Genomic DNA, 27,572 nt, shown 5'->3' with positions numbered 1-27,572 from the left:
AATTCAAGTCATAATTAAGGAAGAAAACTCATGTCCCTAAATGAGTCTAATGTAATAATATGTTAGTATTTAGGTAGTATCTCCAAGAAATCGAATCATTAATTAATGATTCAAGCATATATGTCTCCAAGCATATATTTAGTGGAGACCTTTAGAATTGAAAATCAAGGTGATTATCATTTCATAGAATTTCTTTCTGCACTGAGAGGAAAACAAATTAGGAATTACTGTGGTAGCTAAAGTCAGTATAAATATATCTCTACTTTTAAATTTCATGCATTTCTCCCCATGGCAGTCACATTATTATGTATGCAGTATCAGGACAAATGTGAATTGTTTAGCTTCTTTTCCAATTCACAATTTACATCAAAGTTTATTCACCCCATGTGCCTGCCTTACACTATCCTGTTAGTTCCTATGAAGTACTGGTATCAGGAGAGTTGAGTCTCAGGTGTAAAAGTCATTTTGTCAAAGAAAATCAATGATTCTTCCTGTTAAAATTTTCTTAATGTATGTACCATGTAATGTGCTGCTTCTGAAAGTCACATTGAAAGAATAGTAAAGACATCAAGGTAGCTGCTATGTATGAAATGCCAGGTGTGGATTGATTTTGTCACTTTTTTCTGATTATAAACCCACCATATAAAATTGTTTAAAGGTGTTATATTTTATTTTTGATTCGTTCATTTGACCTCAGTACAGAGGATAATGTATAACTGACTTAAAGTGGCATATTTACTAGAATACAAAAATTCCTTAATAAAATGAACTTTACATCAATGTTCTTGCCAGTCCCTGTATCTTCTGTAAAACCCTTTGTTTCCTTCTTCCCATGATAGTGCTTCCACTCTCATGCAATATTTTAGCTCATCTGCAACAGCTTCCCAAAGCACTGCTTGTGCCTTTTGCACTAATCATAGTGATGGCAATGAGGGGGATGAGGATGATGGTCATAATGTTAATGGAGTTGGTAACCGTCATCAATTATTGAGCTCATTCCATATTCATTAGGACCCTCCTCTTGACCCTATACATTAATCTTATCACTACTTTAGGATGAAGGCACTGATGTTCAGCGAGGTAAAATCCTTACCTAGCAACACAACTAATAATAATACATCCTAACACAATTTCAAACATCTGGTAGGCTCTAACATTTATTGAGCCAAACTTTTGCGCTAATTCTCAGCCCATGCAATCTACAGAATAGCCCTCCTGATACTAGTATTGCTCCTACATGCAGATGGAGAAACCAAGATTTAGGAGCTTGGAGGATTCCCCTTTCTAGGAATGAAGCCTTGGTACTCCTGTGTGGAGCTCTTTTTTCTCCAAATTTATCACCCTCGTTGTTGGGCTTTGCCTTCAATAGCCAAATTGGGCTTTTTACCTGTAGACAATAGAACTACATAGCTTTTAGGGTGGGTTTTCTCTTGTAGACAAAGGGTCAGATTTCTCTATTTTTCACTCAACTTGCATAAGTATATCCCAGGTGGCCTACTAATAGAGGACTAGGATGAGTTTTCTTACAATACAATGTGGAAAAGTTCATACTAAACATATGGCTCCAAGACATTCCTGCTCAAGCAGATGTCTGTATAAAAACGAAAATGGGTTGTAAAGGGTAAAAAAAAAGTGGAAAATTCTAGGCTGTCTTTATTTGTTTTTATTATAGGTCGTACAGGGAAGAAACACCTTCTTCTATAGAACAAAAACAAATACCATTGTCTTTATATCGAATGAAATAAATTACATTACACACATGACATTAATGATGTATTATACAATCTCAGGAAGCATTAAAATTCTTATAATCAGCAGTGACTTAAATTCATTTATTCATTAAACAAACATACATTCATTAAAGAAGCATCATTATACTAGATGTTGCAATAGTGTTTTTGGAGGAGTGGAACATAAAAGAAACTATGAGTACAGCACCTAACAATAGTCTGAGAAGCAAATTTTATAGAAGTTCAAGTGTGCAAAAAGGCTACAGAGCCAGGAATGGAACAGCAAGGTAGGCTGTTGGATAGAAACAATATACTGGACTTGGAAATAGCTGATGATAGGCAGGACAGCAGAGAAAGGACGTGATATTGCGCTTGAAGAAGTATCAAGATGGTACCTAGGGCATTCCTAGGAACCAATTCATTTAGGAAGATGTCATGATTTTCTTTGCCTCAGAAATATTTTATGAAAAAAAGTACATAGATCTTAAAATAGATTCATCCTTTGTGCCTGTAACTAGTTTGGTAGTGGTTTATTTATTTATTTATTTATTTTGCTGAGGTACTGAGCATTGAACCCAGCCTTGAGTTTGCTAGGTAAGCACTCTACCATGTGAACCCTACCCCCAGAGTTTAAAGAAGTTCAAACGTGACCTATTGGATTGTAACAAAGCTGTGCTTACTTCAGACCTGTTCTCAGAAAATCTTAAGTGAGGTGTGTATAATAGTAATTTTGCTTTGTTTATATACTAATTTAGGAATAGGACTTTATTTTAACAATTAGTTGCAACAATGAAAAATTAGAATCAACAATCATTAAAAATTCAAGGACCCTAATATTCACTTCCAAAAGTATGTCCCCAAATGTTAGCATTCCTCAAGACTAGGGAGACCGACTCTATTGTGATGGGTGTTTTCAAACCAGGTAAAATTGTTCCCTTCTCTCTTCTGATACTATTTGTCTATTAGATCACTATAAAGCAAACTAATCATGTGATCTTAGAAACTGCTAGAGAGTATTTAGTCTATACATTCTATTTTCTACTTCTGTGCCCATTTTCCTGACCTTTTGGCAATTTAGGGATGGCCTCCCTTGCCAGTGAGCAGGTGAAAACGAAGCTCTGGAAACAGAGGTGGTTGGTGAAGGCCATGCCAATTAAGAAAATATATGGGTAGTAGTTGGAGTTGAGCCTGTGACTTCCTAGGCACTCAGAGGTGGCGAATCGTGCAAAGGCATTGAGTTCACTGTACGTTTTACAGAACAGTAGGTGAAACAGGGAGGCTATGGTGTTGGCTACCACTTCTTCCTGCACACTAATATCAAACCCTGTACTGAGCATCCTTGATAGGAACTTAGAGGATCTAGCTGGAGCACAGGGAAAAAGGAAATCCTTAAATCCTCAAAGCCTCGTGGCTCAGAAAAGGGTACTTTGAATTGGTTTCTTGATTTCTGTGAAATTTGAATTTCCAGAAATTTTATTGAAGGTACTTAAAGTGATTTAACATGAGATATTTTGAAACTCGAGTCTAGGATCCTTACAGAATAATGTAGAAATACTGAGAAATGAAATACAGATGAAATCTATTCACATCACAGTAATGTTTAAACATTATTTTTGCTTCACTTAACTATCCATTTTCAGATCTATATGCATTATTGGAAGCCAGAAAGAGAAAACCTTAACAATGCAGTATGTGATACAATGGTTAATATTTTTCTCTATATGCTTACTTATAATGTTCTATGTTGTAAAAATGAATGTCTATTATTTTCAATAAGAAAAGAGTAGTATTTGTCATTTTAAAGAGGAAAATGGAATCCTAATTCTAGACTAATAGTGAGTTAAAGTAAATAAAATGCATTGCAGCATTAACATGCTAAATGTCATGACATAATCATTTCGTAAAAGCATTACAATTTATTGAAAATGACAGTTTTATATGATAAATAGTATTTTACTTTTGAGTGAAATGATATGGAAAAAATCAATAAGTACAGTTCTTAAAGAGCTCTGTGTTGAGCACATAGCAAAACATGTACACATAACATATTTGATTAATATCCCAAGCAAATGAATTTGTTAGTCAGCAGATAAGTATATAAACAAATAAAATAGCCATTGAGATATTATTGGCAGGAAGGCTAAAGGTTGTGAAGTCAAAAAATAAAATTATTGTGGAAAGTTTTATAAAGGAAGGTTTTTCATTTAGAATAAGTAGCTGAGCAAAGTAATTTGCAGTTTAAAATATTAGCACTAGCAAAGTCCAGCATGCTGACAGGGGATAGGAGATACTGTGATTGTAATAAGTCTGAGTTTCTCAAAGCAGTTATCTCATTGTTAATAGAATATTGTTAGATTTTCAGAATTTTCTGCTTTGATGTATTACTCATTTAATGATATATGTATTAGGCTCTTTAAAAATAAGTATGAGGCTGGGAAGCTGGCTCAGTGGTAGAGTGCTTGCCTTGCATGCATGAGGCCCTGGGTTCGATTCCTCAGTACCACATAAACAAGAAGAAAAAAGCCGGAAGTGGCGCTGTGGCTCAAGTGGGAGAGCACTAACCTTGAGCTGAAGAGCTGAGGGACAGCGCCCAGGCCCAGAGCTCAGGCCCCACGACCAGACCAAAAAAAAAAAAAAAAAAAAAAAAAAGAGAAAAAAAATAAAAATAAAAATAAGTATGATAAAATGCTGAAAAAAGGATACAGTCTGACCCATTGTAACAATGAGATGTACAACACACTATGTTAAAAACTTAACTGTACAACTTTCGGGAGGGAGTGAAGAGAGGAAGTGGGGAGGTGGGGATGAAAGGGATGGCTGGGACAAAACAAAGGAGAGGGTAACAATGCTCAAGAGGAAATGGATTCATTACTTTACTCATGTAACTATAACCCCTCTGTATGGTATCTTTACAATAAAAATATATAAAAAGCAAATATTAGCAAAAGAAATAAATATTAGCTGACAATGAAAAACAGTGTTATATCTTGTATTTCAACATACCAGTATCTAAAAACGATATCACTTATTTTTGAGTGGATCAGATCCCATTATGGTATAAGTCTTCAAACGAAGTTTTTGGTGCCTACTTCTTCCTGTGCCATCAGCAAATAAAGAGTGAAATTTTATGGTAACTCCTAAGAAAAGGCATGCAGCTTAATTCATTACACAGACAAATATGGGAACAAGCTTTATTTATTTATTTATTTTTATAAAACACACCCCCTGGCTCCAAAACCAAATTGCATTAATCACACAAAATGAAGAATCTACAATGGGGACAGTCATACCTGCAATTCCATCTACTCAGAGGAAGAACAGATTGGGGAGAATTGCAGTTAGAGACCAGTAGTGGCAAAACAAACAAACAAAAAAGAATAGTGTGACTCCATCCCACAAGAAAGCCAGGCATAATGCTTCACATCAGTTATGCCAGCTCTCTGGGAGGGATAGCTAGTAGTATTATGGTCTCAAGCTGACCCCAGCAAAAATTGACATCTTCTCTAAAAAACAAAATAAGACAGAAGGTCTAGAGGTATGGCTCAAGTGGCAGAGTTCCTGACTAGCAAGTACAAGACCCTGAATGCAAAGCCCTTACAAAACAACTAGGACTCAAAGAACTAAATATTTGTGTGGAGACAAGAAATTCTGTAAGGAACAGTGGGTAAACTTTTTAACAAATAGAATCCTTGTGTTGTACTATTTTAAATTGGTGGGGCAACAATTAACATAGTATCAATTGGTTATGTCCTTTGCTGTGCAGAAATTTTTAAGTTTGATGCAGTCCCATTGATCAAGTCTTTCTTTGCTTTTTTGTGCTTAAGGATCTTTACTCAGAAAACTTCTACCTGTGCTAAGAAGCCCTATTGTATCTTCTACTCGTTTCAATATTAAAGTTTTCCCAGCACCATTTGTTTAAGAGGTTTTCTTTCTTCCAGCCTATGTTTTGGCACCCTTATCAAATATTAGATGGCTATAGATCTATGGGTTTATTTCAGGGTCTTCTATTCTGTTCCATTTGTCTTGTTTTTGTGCCAATACCAAGCTGTTTTCATTACTATAGCTCTGTAGAAGAGTTTGAAATTTGGCATTGTTATACCTCCAGCACTACTTTCCCTGATAAGAGATTTGTCAACTATACATCAGACAAGGGCTTAATATCCAGAATATAGCTATCTAGCTATTTAGCTAGTAGATTAAAAAAATTAAACCCTCAAAGAAATAACAACCAAATTAATAAATGGGCTAATATTCTAAAGAGAGATGTCTCAGAAGAAGTAAAATGCCCAATAAACAAATGAAGAAATGCTCGTCATCTTTGTCCATAAAGGAAATGCAAATCAAAGCAACACTAAATTCCACCTCACCCATTAGAATGGCCATCATCAAGAAAACTAACAAAAACAGATGCTGTTGAAGATGTGGCCAAAAGGGAACCTTATTACACTGTTGGTAGGTATGTAAGTTTGTTCAGCAGTAAGTAAGTAAGTTCAGCAATATAGAGGTTCCTTAAAAAACTAAACCTAGAACTTCCCTATAACCCAACAATTCATCCTCTGGACATTTATCCTAAAAATCACAAACCAGGTTACAGTAAAGTGACCAGCACAACCATCTTCATTGTAGCACATTTTAACATAGTCAAGATATGGAATCAGCCCAGATGCTGCTCAATGGATGAATAGATGGAGAAAATGTGGTATATATACATAATGGACTTTTTTGTTTGTTTGTTTGTTTGTGGGGCCTGAACTCTGGGCCTGTACTCTGAACTCCGAACTCTGTCCTTCAGCTCTTCAGCTCAAGGCTAGCTAGCACTCTACCACTTGAGCCACAGCACCACTTCGGTTTTCTGGTGGTTAATTAGAGATAAGAGTCTCATGGATGCTCCTGCCTGGACTGGCTTTGAACTGTGATCCTGTGATCCTCAGCTCTCAACCTCCTGAATAGCTGGTTTACAGGCATGAACCACTGGTTCCTGGCCATAATGGACTTAATCCTCTATTAGAAAGAATAAGCTGGGTGCCAGTGGCTTCTCCTGAATCCTAGCTAATCAGGAGGCTGAGATCTGAGGATCATGGTTCAAAGCCAGCCCCAGCAGGAAACTATGTGAGACTCTTATCTCCAATAAATCACTAGAAAACTGGAAGTGGTTCTGTGGCTTAAGCAGTAGAGCACTCACCTTGAGCTGAAGAGTACAGGAAAGCAACCAGCCCAGAGTTCAAGCCCCACGACCGGAAAAAAAAAAGAAAGAAAGAGTAATATTTATCATTTGTAAGGAAAGGGAAAGACCGGGAAAAAGTTAGATTCAGTGAAGTCAAGTCCAGAAAGACAAAGGTTGCAGTTGTATCACTCATACATAGAAGCTTGAATAGGCCTACAAGTAAACACCTTTGGTGATATGCAAATGGTTACACATGAATTAATTGAAATATGGTAGATTTAAGGGAGAAATCAAATAGTGTAATTCCTTTGAAAGGCAAAGTCGACTCAACAAAATAAGCAGCAGGAAACTGGTCCTTACAAGAGGTAGGGTAGGGCCAAAAGGAGATGGGTAGACAAATGAAGAGCCGGGGTTGGGGGATGGGGAAAAATTCAGTTTAGAAATTCAATGTATATGCTACAAAAATAAGAAAGAGAGGGAAAAGTTAGGTCAGGAAAGGTGAGTAACAATATTGAACAGAGTGATTCTGATTCAGATGCATTGTATTCATAAACTGCCTTGTTAAATGGCGAGTCCTTTGTAATAACTACTTGAAGATAATAAAAATAAACTAATAAATAGTATTAATCATAGTGCTGGAGTCATAGGTCTCTGGCTTCTAAAACCTAGAATAATTTCTCTCTGGAACTCAGGAAGCTGTAAGCCTCTGCCAATCCTTCCCTCGGGCGGTGGACATCTAGGGCCGAGGACCACAAGCACTAGAAAAGCTTTTATTCACCTACTCATGATTTATATCTGAGCAAAGCCTCTATTCTTTCTATTTGCTTAGTTTTATTTTAATGAAAAAATGTGGGCATCTCAACATTCAAGTATTTGTTCAATGAACATTAATTGAAGACTAGCAATACCATGGGTGAGAAGAGAAGATGAAATGGGTAGAGAAGGAATCTAAAGATAGAGAACACCAGAATCTGCCCTCAAGGAACATGCATAAGGAAAGCTAAGCAGTGTACTAGGAAATCGGACAGCATGTGTTAGGTCACAAGCAATGTAGTTAAGATTAAGTCCTGCTATCCCCTAAGAATACAAGTAGGATGTTAACATGTTCATGGTTACACAAGCATGAGAAGAACATTATTTAGGGAGAAGTTTTTTAAAAAGCCAGTTTAGAGCCCCTCTTTACAGATTAGCCAAACTGGAAGGGTCTAATGCACCATGTTCAGAATAGAGACCCAGGCCAGTCAAATGAGACCGTGACTCAGTTGAGTATAATTACTTCCTGGGCCCTCAGTTTGATTCTTATTTCTTCTTTCTAGCCATTTTCATTTTTTAATGTTAAATACTTCAAAGAATCGAAGTAAAGGGTAATGTTTTAAACTGATTTTTTTTGTTGGTTTACTTTTTTAGTTTTGGGTCTTAAATCCAAGTCTCCTACTAAGTACAGTACCACAGATCTACAACCCAACTTTTATTTTTATTTGCTTTGTTTTAAATACACACAAGTTAGAGTACTTACTGTTCAGCTTGATAAGATGTAGAAGAAAACAAAGCAGATTTAAGAAAATGTGGATGCTTTAAATATAAGATTACAAGATAATAATGTTGCTATATTAGTCAACACACAAAATCTTAAATCTCCAAGGGTGTGTGTGTGTATGTGTGTGGATTTGCATAACCAATTTTCTAATTAGAGGAAATATCTTGAAGTGGGAAAGTATCATTTTCTAAATATGTATATACATATATATATATAAGTATGTATCTATTACACATAGAAGGGTCTAAGGATCATTGTTTTATTTTTAATTCTTTCAAGAGCTATTATATGTTCAGTGCAATATTTCCCCCAGATTATTGTTGTAAGGGTGTTGTGAAGAGAGTTAATCTCAAAGTTAATCCAGAAGGAGTCAGGGATGTTTTGGTCCAGCCAACATCATAAATCCGAACAAAAATTTACACATTTCCTGGGGAAATCTACCCTTCCCTCCTCCTGTTTCCTTTGATTTGTAACGTCCGAGTTAATTGTTCTTCTTTTTTTCTTTTTTAAAGAGCTTGCTCAGCATAGGCTTTTGATATTTCCTTGAAATCTAACCATCTTCCAAGCCAGATTTTAATAAGATCTCGACCCATAACCTTTCGTTTCAAAATTAGTTTTGGCAGGAAATCAAAGATATGGGAGTACCTATATTAAATATTGATTTTTTTAAAAAAAACAGACTTTCCTGTCTCTTGCCCTTTCTCCCCTTCTCTCCTCAAAAATTCAAGAAAGAAAGGGTTCAGAAAGGGGTTCAGGAAAGGGTTAATAGCCTTAAAAATCCATCTTAAAATTTTCCTTTTCGTTTATATTTATTTACTGTTCTCTCATTTCTAATAATATTGTTTGGGTAACAGTTCATCTCAAAAAATGCAAGTGTATAATAAAAGTCTTAATAAAGTCATTGACTTACAATGTTGACTGAAATGTTCTGTCAAGTCCAATCTAAAACAAAATGCAATTTAAAGAAATAGATTTGGAAAGCATGTTATATTTATTTTCTTTCAATTGAGTAGGCTAAATCTCAATTAAATTTTTATTTTTATTTCTCATTCCTTCTCTTTGCCCTGCAATTTCTTTTTGTGTTCTAGAGGATTATTATTGGAATTCTCAGAATTTTAGGTTTATGTTGAGAAATATAGCCAATATTCCTGCCATTAAAATGTTGAAAAAATAAGTCTGAAATTTACTATTGCTGTATTTACTTTTTGTAAAACATCTTAAACATAATATACCCAGTGCTGTGCCTGAAACTAATTGGCAATGTCCCATTAAATCATATTAAAATTAACATCGATTAATTGGATTAGAAATTCAGTGAGAATGACAGCTGCTAGTGCCTTTTACAGTTACTATGTTTCTCTACAATCCATATGGCAGAAATCACATAGTGCTTTCTTCTACTCTCATGGAAATAAACACTTGAGATAAAAAGGGTAGACTTTAATGTAATCAGCATTTTTCTCCCTTCCCCTCCTTTCTCTTTCTTCTTTTCATCTCTTTTCCTCTCCTCCCTTCCCTACCTTTCCCTTCAATTCCCTTTTCTCTTCTCCCTCTCTCTCTATGTATATATACATATATATATACTTTTTTTGTAAAAATAACTCTGTCTGTTTTCCTTTTCACAGGTTTTCTCCAGCCATATTTCTGTATCTGATTAGCATTGTTCCATCTTTATGGCTCCTGGAAATGCATCATGAGAACCAGGTACTTACTTCTTGGAAAGCAGGGAAATGGAATATTCAGCAATAAGTGACTTTAACAGTATGACTTAACTGATTTTAGAAATGCACTCATCTAATATCAAGAACTGAATAAATAAGAGGTTATCAGGAAAAGAATGTGATTCCACAATCTGTCAAAAATTTAAGAATCAATGAAAGCATCAATTCATTCAGACTTAAGAGTACATAGTTAATTAATCCTCTGTGTTAATTATCTTGTTCTAAGGTTATTTCCCTTTCCTACAACAGTGCTAGAATATAGAGGGAGTGAGGAGGTTTGGTTTTAACCTTTGTAAATTCAATGTGTTCCTGGGACATGTCAAGTATGAGCAGTTCTCAGTCATCTGACATTCTGTAAAATGGTGGAGCGCCATAAGCAAAAAATAAATAAATAAATAAATAAAAAATCTTAAGCAGGGTGAGGATGGCTCACACCTATAATCCTAGCTACTCAGGAGGCTGAGATCTGGGGATCACTGTTCAAAGCCAGCCAGAGCAGGAAAGTCTGTGAGACTCTTATCTCTAATTAACCACCAGAAAACCGAAGTGGCGCTGTGGCTCAAGCGATAGAGTACTCGTCTTGAGCTGAAGAGCTCAGGGACAGCGCCCAGGCCCAGAGTTCAAGCCCCACGACCAACGAAAAAGAAAAAAAAAATTCTTAATCTGTATGTTGCAGTGTAAATACAGCTTTGTATGGGGTGTTTTTAAATATGGGCTATTCAGATGATTGAAGATTCGCTTTTGGGGTCTCCTTGCTGTACTTGTGAATTAAGAATGGTATTATAGAGAAATGAAATTAAAGGAGAAGCATTTTAGAACACATGGGACATGGGAGGAAAGGTAAGCATAAATGTATCCGACCTTCCTGACCTGGGAAGAAACTGTCTCAGCTAAGGTCCTCATTTCTACAAAGAACTATTTTTTTTTGGGGGGGGGTGGGTCCGGTCGTGGGGCCTGAACGCTGTCCCTCAGCTCTTCAGCTCAAGGCCAGCGCTCTACCCCTTGAGCCACAGCACCACTTCCGGCTTTTTTTCTTTTTGCTTATGTAGTGCTGAGGAATCGAACTCAGGGCCTCAGGCATGCAAGGCAAAGGCTCTACCCCTGAGCCACCTTCCCAGCCCTACAAAGAACTTATTATTATTGAGCTGTTTCCCACATGGACATTTCAAGTTAGCACGCTTTAGGCTGGGTTAAACCACTGTTTGCTGGTGATGCTCCTATACAACTCTGGGAGGCCATTTAAGAAAAGAGTTCATCAGATTCCACGAGGACTCCATGGTTCGAGGTACACAATGATGGTACAGAAGAGATCTTTACTTACTATATAGTCTTTGTTTCTTTCTTTATTAAATGCTTTCAACAAGAGTTGTGAGAATCTGACCATAAATAGATCACTTTACTGTATTTGGCCATTTTATAGCATAGCTAAATTTGTGGTATAAACAGCCAAACTTTATCAGGAAATGCTTACTCCCAAATTTAGAAACAGATGGGAATTTAGCACTATGGGCTTTTTATTAAACAACCCCCAAGCAAGTACCAACCATGTACCCATGAAGAAAACACTTTCACCACAAAATCTCATAGTCGTAGGCTGTGTGTGTTTGCAGTGAGTATTATTTTATCACTGCAGATTGGTTTATTCAAGTTCTTACAGCTTTTTAAAAAGTACCACGAGGAGTTAAGGAACTATATGGAAATAAGCTCTGGTGATTTAAATCAACAATTTTCCTCTGCACATCCAATTCCCTGACATGCCTCTCTTCCACAAAAACAATTCATTTCCCCAAATGCTTTTATACTATAAATGTATCTTACAGTTAATTGATATACAGGTCAAACTCCATTACAACAAATAGCACTCAATGAAAAAAGCTCTTTTAACCAAAAAAAAAAGTTTAAAAAAGATTTTGGAGCCCCAGGCAGTACCTCTCTAATTTTCTTACTAGAGAAGAAATTGAACCTTTACTAGTAATGGATTTGACACTGAAAATTAAAATGAATGCCCAGAGATTAAAATGGCAGGGTGAACAGAGATAGAAGTAGATAAAGTAAGACAAAAATGTATTGAGGTTATATTTAATAAAATGAGAAATGGCAGAATAAAGGGACATACAGAAATTCTCTCCATTCACTCATTTAGGAAATTTCAGCTGTAATAATCACTTTAGTACCCCATATTTGAAGGCATTATCAAATATATTTTACCATTTATAGACCCTATGACTTCGTAAGGTAGGACTACTGGTACATAAAGTTCTATTTTGTAGAAGAAGACCTTGAGGCTCAAAAAGGTTAAGTAATTTTCTTAAGGCCACATAGCCAATCAGTAGCAATTCTGGGGATTAGAATCTAATGGACATTTAGTGCACTAAGCCATATTAACTTTTGCAATATATTTTAGAGGTTTTGCCTCAAAATGATCTGAGTTTTCCAAGATGGAAAAGAGTTAATCTTTTACATATTTTCCATTTACTCTACATCCCAAATATACTAACCTATTACTTGGCATTATGAAAACAGCCTAACCTATTTCATGAAGATATTTCTTCTAGATGATCAATATGCTACGTGTATTCTTGAATCTGTTGAGTCTACATGCTATGGCTATATCATTGTGACCTTAAGTATTAGTGGTGTGTGTAGACTGGATTACAAGGTGGCTTGTGTGTTTATTGTTTTTGAGTGGTGCTAGGGATTGAAACCAAGGCTTTCTGCATACTAGCCAAGTGCTGTACCACACAGTTACATGCCCAGCCCTATTAGTAAGATCTGTTTATGAAATATCACAATTGAAGTAATGGAACCGTTTTGGTCTCAATGAGGGTCATGGTCTATTTCAATTCAAAGAGTACTTTTTAAGCTATTCAAAGTTTTAAAGACATAGCTCAGAGAAGAAGGCCACCTGTTGGTACCAAACTCATCTTCACAAAATCACCCATACAATGGTAAATATAAACAATGTAACTATGAAACAAAATAATCATGCTAAGCTTAATGAATCAAATCACTTGCTCATTTTAGTCTTAACATAGCTGCTACTTAAAAAAGTATCCTCAATCTATAACAGCATGACAAGAATAGAAAAGGCGCAGATAAGTATTAATATCACAATATGGACTACAATGCTGTTTATTCTATATTAACTCATATTGCACAAAAGAATGACATAAAATATCTTCTTGGCAGATTTTACTTTCTACTTTTTCTTTTTAAGGAAAATGTAGAATGATCAGTGAAATGTTCAGCATAATATAGCTTTAGCTTATTCCCATTTAATAAATTCTTAAATACCAAGGTATTAATGAAATTTTTAGTGATAACATTTCTAAATCCATAACAAGGTTACCATTTTCAGTATGTGATACATTTTCATACTCATGAAGAAGTGGCTAAATTTTAACCATTCTGTTCTTAGTCACAAAACTAGTCTGTAATGAGGATTCATGTTAAATATTTAATTGTTTTATATCCAATATAATTCCCTGTAACCCTAGGTGTGCACAACATGGGCACACACTCTATACCTAACCCCACAGTATGAACTCTGGCTGTGCTTTTTGCTTTAGAGATTATGTCTGTGGTTCTTTAAAAATATTCTTTTAGTACTGGTTACTTGTGTGATAAGTAGAAAAATATATCTTCTTGGAAGATTTTCTTTTCTACTTTTCAAAGTAACACATAGAATAATTAGTGAAATAACCAGCATAAAGAAGAGAAAAGGACGAGAAAAGAAAAAAAACTTTTTATAGCTTTAACATTTTTTTCTTTTTAATACTTTCTCTATAGACAAATGTGTGATTATAAAAGCATAATGGTGACTGTGGGGGTGGTATATATGTGTGTGTGTTTCACAAATATATTAGCACTGCAGATGTTAGAAAAAAATCTCCAACCTTAAAAAAAAGCCAGCTTGTAAAATATGCATTGGCTGCAACATTTTCTGGTGCTGTCTCTTCTCTAATATATTTTCTCATGCCCTTACTCTATCTACAAAGGACACGGGTCCTTTGCAGAAATTCACATGAAAAAGTAAAGAAAGAAGAAGGAAAAACATGTCATTTCTTTTAGGTCAATTGTAGAATTTTCCATAAACCTAAATTGACTTCTAGACTGACATTCAAATATACAGAGCACGAACATGCTAATTTTTTTTGCTTGTTATAATACATGACAGGCAAGATTGAAAGTAATTGGGTTATTCATTTAAGCAGAATGCTATTTTAAGAAGCACTCATAAAATAAATGCTTTGACCAGGAATATACATGTTGTGCTGTTGTCATTGTTAGTTTGTATTATACTTTTTACAGGACTCAGAAAAAGAACTTTGGTTACCATTCTTAAGTTCTACAGCCCTGCCCTGAGATAGCTCAGAACATATACATCCTCACAGGCCTGTGGAAAAATTAGAGATGTATAGTTAGCACTTATCACATTGAATATAAAAAAGTTTTCTGTCTCATATTCTAATCTTTGGAAATGCTAATGCATCCCATATCAGCTTTATATATGTGCTCATAATCTCTTGGAAACATGCAAGCCATTTTTAACTCTATTTCTTTGTGATGCTTTTTTTTTTTTACATTGCTCCCTCCACAATTCTTAGCATTGCAATGTTCAGTCTGAAGGAATGTCACAGAACATGAGCAGGAAAGAAGACTTCAATCAAACCCGGAAACCAAGTGAACATATCCATGGAGTGGATGATATCATTGAAACGGTGAGGGGTTTCCCACCATTCACCATATCATCTAGCAGGTGGTAGAACTACTTAGGAGAACACATTATCCATTTATCAGATTATTCTCCCATAAGGAAATTTACAAATTAGTTGTTTGGCTCAGGAATTCAAAAATATGATCATTGTTAAACACTTTTTGCTTGCCAGATAGGTATATGTAAATATATTACATGGATCTTAAATATATGTAAGCAACATTTAATTCATATAATATTTGTTTGGAGATTCATATAATGAAATTTACATTTCAATATTTTAATTATAAAATTCATTTATTTATCTGTTCTAATTATCTGTGTGTATATTTATATACATACAAGTGTATTCTACCTACATAACAATGTTGTTTGAATTTACATGTTTCTTGATGACATATAGCATGAAACATTTTCTTATATGATACTTACCATCTAGATACCTTTCTGAAAGGGCCATCTGTTCAGATCTTTGTTGTAGAATGTGTATATCGAAAGTTAAACCTAGGGCCTTGAACATTCTAAACACATGTTTTTCCACTGAGCAATACTTCCCAAACATAGACCCTTTTTAAAAGCCATGTTATTTTCTTACTGTTGAGTTTTTTGGTTCCTAATATGTTTTTTTACTCCACAAACATAAAAACTTTTTAAAAGTCACATTATTTTCTTGCTGTTGATATTTTTTAGTTCCTTATATGTTTTTGACATCCGTCCTTTATCAAATGTGTCATTTGCAATTTTTTCCCCAAGTCTGTGACTTAGCTTTTATTCTCTTTCACAGTCTTTTGCAGAACAGAAACATTTGGTTTTAATGAAGTCCAAATTATGATTCATGTGTTTCTCAGATAGTTTCTTGGATATAGTGTATAGAAAGTTTTTGCCCTATACAAAGCCATGTTGGTTCTCTCTCATCTTCCAAAACTTTATCTTTGTATCTATGTTCTACTTTGGGTTGATTTTTATGAAGAGTGTAAGCTCTGTGTCTAGATTTTTTTCTCACTTTGCTAATCAGTGGAAAATCACTTGCAGTTTTATGGGAGGTTATTTCTACGCTTTCTGTTCTGTTCCATCAATCTATTTGTCTACTCTTTCATATAGACCATGCTGCAGTGATAACTGTAGTCTTGCAGTCAGGTAGAACCAGCTTGCTACATACAAATATTAGAGACCACTTTTCAATTTATACCAGATACTCTGGTATAAATCAGATACAGTATCTGGTATATACCAGAAACTCTGGTATATACCAGAAACTCTGGTATTAATCAGATACTCTGATTAAGGTTATATTAAATCTATAGAACAAGCTAGGAATAACCGAAATCAGGGCAACTTTTAATGTTCCTATTTCTAAACAGAAACTATTTCCCTAGTTATTTGTTGATTTAGTTCTTCAGCATTTGTAATTTTCTTCATATTGAATGTATAAACATACACAAATGTGTATATGTGTTTTTGTTCCAACATGTTTGTTAAAGTTATACCCAATATTGCTAATACAAATGTTACTGTGTTTCTAATATAAAATTCGACTTCTTCACTCATATATAAATAAAGAAAAAGTAACCTCTTTATTCTTTAACTTTATTCTATAACTTTGATTATTAGTTCAGCAAGTATTTTTTGTCAATTCTTTAGGATTTTCTGTTCAATGACGTTATCTGTGAACAAAGTTTGCCTTATTTTTCGTTCCTTTCTAGTCCTTTGGTTACTTTTTCTTTTCTTATTGAACAGGCTAGGACATCTACTTTATTAAACTTTGAAGCATTTCTACATGACATAGAAAAGATTTTTAGCCAAATGAGAATATTTTCCTTTTTGTTCACATGTCTGATATTTGGCAGTGGGGTAAAGGGAAAAACTGAAGGCAGAGTCCTCTCAATGAAACATGTTTTCAAGAAGTTATGCTATTGATTCTCTGATATAGAGGAACTTTAGGTACCAATTCAATTCTTTTTTTTATTGTGAAAATACCATACAGAGGGGTTACAATTACATGGGCAAGGTAATCAGTACATTTCTTATTAAGCATTGTTGCCTCCTCCTTTGTTTCCCCTTCCCATCCCTTCCCATCTCCCCACCCCCATACCAATTCACTTCTAAGCACAGCTTATCTATGTCACTTCGACGGAATTACTTAGTCTCTGTGTCCCTCATTTTTCATCAGAAAATAGAATATTTATCCTGCTAAGGTGCTTTCTTTGTGAATTAAATAAGATCTATATGAGGTTTCATCAAAAATATAAAAAGTATGCACATCAGATTAACATCCTGGTTTTCTTTTATTCTTTCATGTACTTGTGTATTAGATATTATCAAGTGATCAAGAAGGGTAAATGATTTTTTATAAGCATTGTTAAGTCATTTGCATAAATGAGTTGGAATCATTGTCATAATCTCTTCTGATCTAAGACCTTGTAGTTTTTAAAAGTTGTAGCTTAGAGGGACAGTAGTATTCCTTGAAACATATGTAGATGGTAAATTGGAAAGAAATGCCATTCAACACATATTACTGGGATGTAGAATTTTTCTCAAAGTCTAAGAATAGGGGCAGCATAAAATTTGCTCATTGACTTATGTATAGCTGAATATGTTAACAATTCAGAATAACAATAACAACTTTATAATTATTCTCTTTCTTTAGGCAAATAAATATTAATTTTTCTGGTAGGATATAATAGAGTTTTAAGGCAACAATAAGCAAAAGGAAGATTGTAGCCTGGTTAAAGTAATCTTGCCAGGTTAATAAATCCAGATTCAAAAACCTGAACAAGAAACTGTAAGATTCTTTTTGTTATTTTGTTATTAAATGATGTAAAATCCTGGTATATATTGTACTTTGTTATAGAGTATTATAAAGTAAGTAACAATTTCCAAAAATTACACAATTGCCTTTTTAAGTATCATTTGCCATTATGGTGCAACTGAAAGGATTAAATTGCTTCCTTGCTAAATTAAATCCCATTTTAGTGACCAGATTAGATGTTTGAGTTTTTATTTTGGTGCTTAATAGCTGAAAGGAATGTTACTGTCATTAGTTGCTAAAGAAAAAATCCTAAAAACATTTACAAATCACACTCTTGACTGAAAACCACAATAAAGAAAATCTCTCCGCATTAGCGTGTAGCTCCTAATCACTTCTCGGTGTGTGACATTTCTGTTGAACAGGCTAGACTCTTTGTAAATAACTTATCTAGAGTATGTGAGACAGTCTGGACCTTGGGCCTCCATCAGACTTTCCTGCTAATGTTGATCATTGGAAGATGGCTTTTACCCATTGGAGGTACCATCACTCGAGACCAACTCTCCGAACTGCTCCTCATGTTTGTGGGAACAGCAGCTGACATCTTGGAATTTACCACTGAGACTCTGAAAGAAAATAATGTGAGGTAAGCCCTGCGAAGAAAATATCTTTTCAAGGTCAGAGTCATGCATTTCTTTGTTTGCTTTTCATACTTGGCAAGAATGGGAATTTTTAGTATATCATATGTTCAACATTAGGGTATTGGAATTTGCTGTCCTTTAGATACACACTAGGATCCAACACAGCCTATAAATGTATGTATGTTCATATTTCTCTCTATATGTGTGTACATATGATGAATATATATCTTTATATATATGAGATTTTGAGGTTTCTACCAGACAAAGGAATATATGATATCCCCTGTAGGCAAGAACAGGTAAGTTCTGACTATTGGCATGACCATAAGTAGGAAGGATCTTGGTTATTGACAAAACTTTTAGAGTGGTACCTCTATCTAGTACACTTTTCATATTCCCATGTGTAAGGAGCATGGTCAATTGTGAAATCTGAAAAAACAAAAACAACAAAATTCTAGAGCATAGCTTAGCTATGATTCCAAAAGACATGGAGAAATCATTCCTTCCTCTAGTTGGAGAATTTGCATTCCCTTGTGTGAATGGTGTGTGGGGCAGATGAAGTTTTATTGTTCTAAATTTTATTTTTAGTCAGTTTTGTTCAAAGCGCCCAAAGGCTTTCTGGTGTAGATGCCTATAAATTAAAACTTATTGAGTTGGTACTTTTATTTTTGCCACAAGCAAATAAACTCAGAATCCATGATCACATCTGTTTATGGAACTACTTTCTTCCCATTAGGGATTTAAGTCTCAGTGCCTGAATGTACTTTAAGCTTGGGTTGTTTGGCACTATGCTATAAAAATAAATTGGAATGAGGCTGGCTTTTAATGCTGCAGTTTACTTTATGTTGCGCCTCTCAAATAACAAAACATAAAGCTGAGCAAAACAGACTAACTTATTGAGTAAACTTAATATCTCAATTATGGTACAAATTATATTTATAACCATGGGCTATCTTTACAAAAATCACTTCTTGCTTTGTTCATACCAATTTTTCTTTTAGCTTATTCAGTTGACATATTATTTTAAAAAGAATCTGATCTGATGGGGACTGTTATTTTCAAAATGTTTTACAAAAGTGAAACAATTTTGTAGTTTTAATGTCTTAGAATTGTCTAGTGTCTTACATTGCATGTTTCTAAACACTTGTAAGAAATTTTAGATACGGTGCAATTATAGGAAAAATGTGAAGAAATCATGCAAGGGCACATAACATACTAGATGTCTATAGTGTTAGGGATATGGAAATATAAATAAAACCTACCTAGGATTAAATACATGCATGCTAAATACCTAAGAAGGAAGTAATTGTAGCATGGTAAAGAAGGTATTGAAAAAATGTATTTGTTTTCCAAAGAATTCTATTATAGGTTGAGAATATAATTTAAATTCTTTTTGGTTTTTTTTGCCAGTCCTAGGGCTTGAACTCAGGGCCTGGGCACTGTCCTTGAGATTTTTTTTTTTCTCAAGGCCAACACTCTACCACTTGAGACACAGCACCACTTCTGGCTGGGTTTTTCTGTTTATATGGTACTGAGGAATTGAACCCATGGCTTCATGCATGCTAGGCAAGCAATCTACCACTATGCCACATTCCCATGCCCTATTTCAATATTTTTAAGTTGATAGACCCGCGTTATAATATGACCTACTCTACTCATGCTTAACAAGAATGCATATTTACTTGTTCTCACTTTGTCATTGGTTAATACTAACTTGATTTCAAGAAGGCATAACAATGTTACTCTATTTGAATGTAGCTCCATGCCTCATTTGATTTGTGGCTCCTAGCTCCATTTTACCCATCCTTTATGCTACAATGTTTACTCATGGATTATAAACTATTTTTATGATATTAACCTCATAGTATGCTTTGATAACTATTGTTCATTACAACTTTTTGATTTTTAGCGTTTAAAAGAAGAAAATACTTATATGGCTTTGCAACATATTTACATGTTTTTTGTTTACTCATGCTTACCATTTTATTGTTATTCATTTTTTCATGGTGATTAACTTTACTGGCTTATGTGATTCCTTCTCTTTCTAAAAACTTCAAGTAGTTCTTTTCATCAGACAAATATGCTACCAAGAAACCTGTCTTTCTTTGTCTGGAAATATGTTTATTTAGCTGTCATGTCTGAAGAATAGTTTTGTTGGATATATAATTCTTGGTTTGAAGGCTTGACAGGTTTGAGTTTTCTTTTAGTATTCACACATACAAACATGCACATACAAACCATTCCATTGCCTTCTGTCCTTCATGTTTCTTATCAGATGTTAGTCATTATTTGTTGTTCCATTGTACCCCTGTATATAATGAATCAAGTTATTCTTTCTGTTTTGGAGATTTCTTTTTCTCAACATAGACTAATTTGTACTGTGACTGGGGTGGATTTCTTTGCTTTTAGCCTTTCTAAGGGTTTTATTGGGCTTGGATCTGTAAATTATGCTTTTTATGTCAGAAACTTTATCCACTATTTCTCTAAATACTTTTATCTGCTTTGTCTTCTCTTCTTCCAAGGCTTCTATTATTAATGTGTAAGTTTCATCATGTGCAAAAGGTCTGTTATTGCTACTCTGAACTTTTTTTTCCTGAGCAGAGATCATTTATTTGGAAAAAAAAGACTTCCATAGGGTTTCTGATAATCATTGTATTTGTCTGGCTACACAAAGGAAACTCCTGGTGTTTACATTGTGTTTTCTTTTTCATTATTTTGCTTGATGTTATATTTCCTTCAGGATAGGATAACAACACTCTTTTTTCCTTTTTCTCTCTCTTGTTATATTTTATTTTCTTATTATATTTATGAAATGATTTGTTTTAAAAGTAGCTTAATTATATTCAGTGAATATTTCTTCTTATACTTCCCAAAGGAAATAGTTGAGCAAATTGGCAAAATAGAGCTTTTATTTTGATTGTTTTTTACTTGCCAGTTTGAATATAATGATTTACCACATGCTAGTCATTTATCCTCTTGGTTTTCCAAGAAGAAAAGTGATCTATAAAAGGGCATAATTGCACTTCTTATGGGTTTAAGTCCATTGTTTCCCATGCTTCTTGGGTGACTTGTTGAAGCTGGATTATACATATGGGCTAGTGGTCGATAAATCCATCCCAGGTTTCTTTTCATAAATCTTCACTGATTACAATTTGAGCAGAGTGATTTATTTACATTCTTGAGTGATTTCACTGTTTAATCTTATAATCCATATTTGCCAGCTTACAATTTTTCAGACTGCTCAAAGTTATTTTTGAAACTTTTATCAATTTTTCCCAATATCCACATTCTTTCATCTTTTGTATGTATGTTTGTTTTTGTGTGTATCATATAAAAATACATTCATTATATATTTATATATTATATGTTGTCTAGTTAGATTTGAGCATATTAGAGCTAGGAGCACGCTGAAATAATGATGGTAATAATAGTTAATATGCTAATGAATCATACTTTTGAGTAATGTTTATCACTTGATATGTGTGTAAAGACTTTAGGTGCATGGGTTGTTTAGGCCTAATATTAACACTGAGAGTCAGATGCTGTCATTCTATCAATATCATTTTATTAGCAAAAATGTGAGGAGGTCTCAAAATTAAATACATTTTGAAAAGTTTATTTTCAAAGTATGGCTCTCCCATATTTAGCTTGTGTAAAGTGCTATTTCAAAGGAGATCTTAACATGTTAAATGTAGTAAAATATACTTAAATTCTCTTCTAAGATCCGATAGCTATTGCTATTGTCATCTTCACAATACAGATGAATAATCTGAAGCATGCTGATTGATGCTAAACTACTTGGTCATACTGATGTAGCTGATAAGTGATCACTGTGGGATTAGAGCACTGGATCCTATTGCACTATAGAGAGAGGTAATTGACAATTCATTTCTGATCACTTGGAGCCAGAACTGTTGACCTATTTCCATAGCTGTTTCTGGGAAATACCATGTCTGCCGTCCTGTCCCATTCTAACTTGGTAATTCATTCACATCTTTTGGAATTCTGATTGTGTCTTCCAGGGTGCTGGTTTTCTATCCAAGCTCCATCTTATATGTATGCATGGGCACAGCCTTCCATCAGTACTGGAGATGAAGTCACTGATGAAATGCGAAGTAGATTGGAATCAGAGATAGAGCCTATAGCAATTCATTATAGGGCCCCCTTTGGGAAGTCATTTACAGTTTGAAATCTATCTAACAAAAATGGCTTCAGTGGTTCATGTTTATAATCCAAGCTATTCAGAAGATTGAAATCTGGTCATCAAGGCTTGATGCCAATTCTAGCATATAAATCCATTAACTCATGTCCGATTAACTAGCAAAACACAGGAAGTAGAGGTATGGCTCAATTGGTAAAGTGCCAGCCTTGAGTGAGTAAGCCAAAGAAGAGTGCAATATCCTGAGTTCCAGTTTCAGGTTACAAAAAAAATTCCACCAAACTATACTCACATATAAAATATTGTTTAAAATTTTACTAATAAGGACACCATGGGACATGCTTTACAGGGAGTGATTTTAAATCCAAATGTCTATTATTAATTTATATCGTATCACCTTCTTGGTAATTCTGTCTCTAAAACACAAGGAAAAATAAACTTATTTGAGTACAATTGTTCTTAGAGAACCTGTACTCATTCTTAGTAATTACTGTCTTCACCTATAAGGGCTCGCAGAAATCCTTTGAGAACCACTTATGTAATCTAACTAAGCATTAATAGTAACATACTTCTTGTACTTTAAGATATATTTCTGCTTCTTTTTGAAAGCTGAGACTTCAGTTTTTCTGTCATCAGCCTGTCTCTACTATTAACTCCCAAGATAGATAGTGACGGCTTAGAAATCTCATTTACAAATTCTCTCAGAGTTCTGAGATTTAATTTTTCAAGATCCCAACACTTGAAGCATCCATAGATATCCCTTTCAATCATTCCATTTAGTTTGCTTTCAATTACTCTTCTCTGATAATGTTCTAGCCCTCTCCAATCAAAAGTCCCTCTTGACAGATGGAAACAAAATCTGTTGTTATAACAATGACTGTAAATTGGTAACTTCCTTTGTGTTTCTGATAGAAATAAATGTGACTTTGGAACTTCTTTGCTATCCTTTGCCTTTCAGTCACCTTAATTCTTTCTGACTTTAGTCTTCAAAAGACTTCAGTCTCCTAAATCTGTGATATTTATGAAGTTTCCCAGGCATAGGCCTATCTTTTGTATGTTCATTCCATCTGCCTGCAAATATATGTTGAATGCCAACTGTTTTCCAGGCACCAGTTTAGGCACAGAAAAAATTAAATGGTAACTCAAACATGCCTATTCCTGGCCTACCAGCTATGTTCATGGTGTGTATCTTTTTAATGGAATTTCTCTCTCCACATTTCCCTACCTATGGATGGTCTTTATCATTCTGAGCTTTTAAAATTTGTGCATCATCTTGTCTCTAGGCAATATCTTTTCAATCATACTTTTGGAATTTTGGGAGAACTATGAAATTCTTAGAATCAGGCCTCTGAATATCAATGTTGACATCCAACTTTCCCATCTTAGCATTTTTCTCACATACGGTTTCCATGAAAAATTAAAGATGACAATATGAGATTAAGCTGCTTTGTCATAGTTCATGCTTATTCTGTGTTCTTAAGCCTCAGATATTTGTTTTACCTCTTTCTCATCCATCATTTCATCCACTGGTTTCTTCACAAATTTATTGTCACCAATATATTTTGTCAATTCACAAGAGGTTTGTTAATAAGATGCCTTGCCATGAGTGAGATTTCCCTGTTGTGCATATGATAATATTTTTTATTACTAACTGAAAAATTTGTTACATTCTAGGAATAATCCTGGATTGGTCTGTGCTATCCTCCTTATATGGACTTGGAGTATGTTGCAATTTCCCCTTGACCTGGCAGGTAAATATATTTGTTATTGTCACAAAGAAATAGAAATTACAATCCTTGATTAGAAATAACATCAAAGCTAAGAAGAAATCGAGAAGGTGGCCATTCTGGTATCCTAATGTTCCTGTTTGGCTTTAGAAGTTAATTGAAACTCTAGATGTGTATGAGCTTCAAACACTTGAATGGATAATCACAGTTTGGTTTTTTGTTGGTTGTGAGGTTTGAACATAAGTACTTGTACTTGCTAGGAGAGAGCTCAATCATTTGAACCACACCTCCAACCATGCTTTTGCCTGGTTATTTTGGAGGTAGAATCTTGTGGTCTTTTCTGTGAGAGTTGGCCTAATCATGTTGTTTTATATTCACTTAAAACAATGGCAATAACTTATGTTCTATAAGACTTCCTGAAAAGTAGATAAGATATCTATGTCTCAGTTTTTCCTCCTGAAAAGAATGATAATCATAGCATCTTGGGTTAACGGTTCTTTTGCTGATTCAGCAAGATATAGTTTATAAAATACTTGTCAAGGTTCTTGCATCCAAATGTTATCAATTGACATTTACAAAGGATCATTTTTCACTCCTTTGTCAGATCCATGTGTCATAGCAATTTCAAGACTATCTATGGAAAGCTAAATTTTTTTCCTCAGTGGTGGCCGTTTGGTCTTAATTTAATGAAGATATAAATCTTTAGAATTTTACAAGGAGAAATAAACTGTTTGCTGGGCATTTCTTAAGAAAGATGATCTACAGCTGCATTTTCCAAAATGGTACCCACATGTGTCTCTTGAAATTTCATTGAGACTAAAGGGTCAGTTCCTCAGTCATACTAGCCACATTCCAAGTGTTGACTTGTCACATATGGCAACCACATTGGCTAGATAGATACGTAAAATATTTTTTTTATCATCACAAGAAGTTCAATTGAACTGTATTAACCAGAGTGCTTAACAATAAGTTTGTCTTATCCTGGAATTTTGGCTTGGGAATTCTCCAAATCTTGATTTGGTAATTCTCCATTAGTCATCCAGTAAAATATTAGCTCATCTGCTGCCCTACTGAGAGAATAGTAGGTGCCATCACTCACATTGAGCAATATGCTTGGTGGACTCTTGGGGAGGCTTACTTGACCCTGACTTCTTTGGAAAGTTACTGATTTTATGCTAGTGTTTCCTTTGTCATTGCCTCATTTTTTTCTCATATCTTGTGGTTTATAGCCTTGCTTAGAAATTTTTTATTTAAGAAAGAATTTTGTAAACTTTCAGAGGTGATAATGTTATGCAGCTGTTTGAAAAACAAAGACCAAATGTTACTTCTGACTAAATGACTATTGTATTTTCCAACAAACAGTACATTATGTTCACCCATATCAAAGTACCTTCATAATATTTGCAGGCTCCAGTAGACGAAAGCATTCTTTGTTTGAAAACTCCAAGTGGAAGGCTCCATTATTCTAAAAGGATTATTTTCTGCCCCTGACCCTGAATTTGAATTTACAGTTTAGAAATTTAAAAAAAAGTTCATCTGTTGATTGAATTTCCTCTTATTCAACCGGAAAATCATTAATTATAACTAGTCTTTCTTGTAAATCATGAAACAAAAGCATAAGAAATTAAGTAAAAATGAAATCACATGTCATTTATTTGAGCTCCTTCCCTATCTTTAGAAAGTGTGTTTAGCAAGAAGTAAAGTTGAATATGCATATAAACAGTTAACTTTTCTCAACAAAGTTTATTTAAATGTATGAGTGGGTCAACTAGTAGATAGATAAAACTGGAAAATAAGTAAATAGGCAAATCTGGAAGAGCACATCTGGAATGATCTGAGTCATGACTTTGGTCCATTACCACATGTATCAATCAAGCAAGTCACTCATTATAACTGAAAGAGCATGATAGAAGGCAGGTGGGTATTTTACTGGAAACGAAAGGAATGAATGAGTAGACAAATATGGGTATCCCAGTTTTCAAAAGGAACAAATGGAGGCCCCAGAAGATTAACTAAATTGACCAACATCTCACTACAAGAAAAAAGGCAGCCAGTCTCTCCGACTTGAAGTCCTCAGTTCACATCTCAGTGGCCTTCCATCAGGACGACTGAATCAGACAGTTCTCTGCTTTGTTCTCTCTAGTCTGCTTAATTAGGCCTTCCACAGAATGAGAACTAGAATTAATATTAATGATTTGTTTTAAGTTGATGGAAATCAGTTAATTTGGTTTGCAGAGTTAGAGGGGGCTTCTTGTTTTTTGTTGTTCTTCTTTTAAAATCTATTCTATATCAAAATAAATTCCCATCATTTATAAGTAGAACATTCGTTGGTAGTGATATATCCAGTTTCATCCAACTTGGATTTCTGCATTTCAGAGAGGTAATGTGATGCCTTGTTTCTTGCATTTGCAGTACAGCATGCAGCGTGCCCTTCATCTGCGAGTGCTAGGAGATTCCCCATTCTGTTTTTTTGCCTGTACAGTGCGGATTTGTGGAACATTGGCATCAGCGTCTTTATACAAGATGGCCCCTTTCTGGTTGTGCGTCTCATACTGATGATCTATTTCCAAGTGATAAATCATATGCTCGTGTTCTTTGCTGTGAAGAATTCCCTTGTGGTGGTGTTGCATATCTACCGACTGGTGGCGCTGGCGCTGGCAGCCCGCGCTTCCTTGCAAGATCATTCCCAGGGCCCCAAAACAGAGCGCAGCAGACAGGCTCAATCTTCAGAGGGTGAGCGCAGGGGCTGGGAGGGCGAGGCAAGGGAAGGTCTGTCCCTTCCTTTGCAGACCTCACCAGTGACATCTGACTCCCATTCCTCACCCTAAGTACTTATTCCAACCAGCCTTCAAATAGGTTTGGCCTTCTGCTCCTTCTTTGGATACCGCTGTCTCTCTCTTTCCCTTTTCCTTTCCTTTCCTGTCCTTCCCTGCCCTGCCCTTCTCCTCTCTCCACCAATCTTAGTTTATAACCATTTTTCAAAGCAATGGCAAAAGTGATCTTAAACCCCAAATCAAGGAATTGAATGGAAGGAACTTTGATTAGTGGCTATGACATCAACTTAATGGGATGGCATCAGATATACTTGTTCAACGACTAAGTGATTTGTTGGAATTGAACCATTTGAAAAACTATGGATAAGGTTACCTTGCTATGCCCTGGAAAGATTCGGGACATACTGTTGTGTTGATTACCTGCGAATATAGAAGCTTTGAACGTTGGGTCCACTGTCGATCTTTCCTGGAATGTCTCTTGGACATCGAAAATGTACATCCAGTGAATGCAGAATGCATGAGTGAGAAGTGCCTTGAAAATTACCTCACCTGTCAGCTAGAAAGTGGTGGAAATCTCTGCCCAGCTTCCTATCACAGAGAAACTGATTCCATCCCTGCACAGGCCTACCCAGGAAAATCATTTTTCTGGGCTGGTG

General features: G+C 34.9%; 1 protein-coding gene across 1 annotated transcript in view; it reads left to right on the top strand.

Annotated features, from left to right (window-relative positions):
* Tmem26 (transmembrane protein 26) overlaps positions 1 to 26,970 on the top strand; it is a 34,594-nt gene extending 7,624 nt beyond the window's left edge. Inside the window, exons 2-6 of the mRNA XM_013017137.1 lie at positions 10,057 to 10,135; positions 14,760 to 14,873; positions 18,041 to 18,261; positions 24,090 to 24,166; positions 26,555 to 26,970. Of these exons, the coding sequence (XP_012872591.1) occupies positions 10,057 to 10,135; positions 14,760 to 14,873; positions 18,041 to 18,261; positions 24,090 to 24,166; positions 26,555 to 26,970 (907 nt within the window). The remainder of the gene's footprint in view (positions 1 to 10,056; positions 10,136 to 14,759; positions 14,874 to 18,040; positions 18,262 to 24,089; positions 24,167 to 26,554) is intronic.
* Positions 26,971 to 27,572: the final 602 nt, after the last annotated feature.

This window comes from Dipodomys ordii, unplaced genomic scaffold, assembly GCF_000151885.1.
Source record: "Dipodomys ordii isolate 6190 unplaced genomic scaffold, Dord_2.0 Scaffold34, whole genome shotgun sequence".
In the NCBI taxonomy this organism is placed as follows: domain Eukaryota; kingdom Metazoa; phylum Chordata; class Mammalia; order Rodentia; family Heteromyidae; genus Dipodomys; species Dipodomys ordii.
The sequence above is the reverse complement of the archived record's forward strand: the minus strand, read 5'-3'. Positions and strand labels throughout refer to the sequence as shown.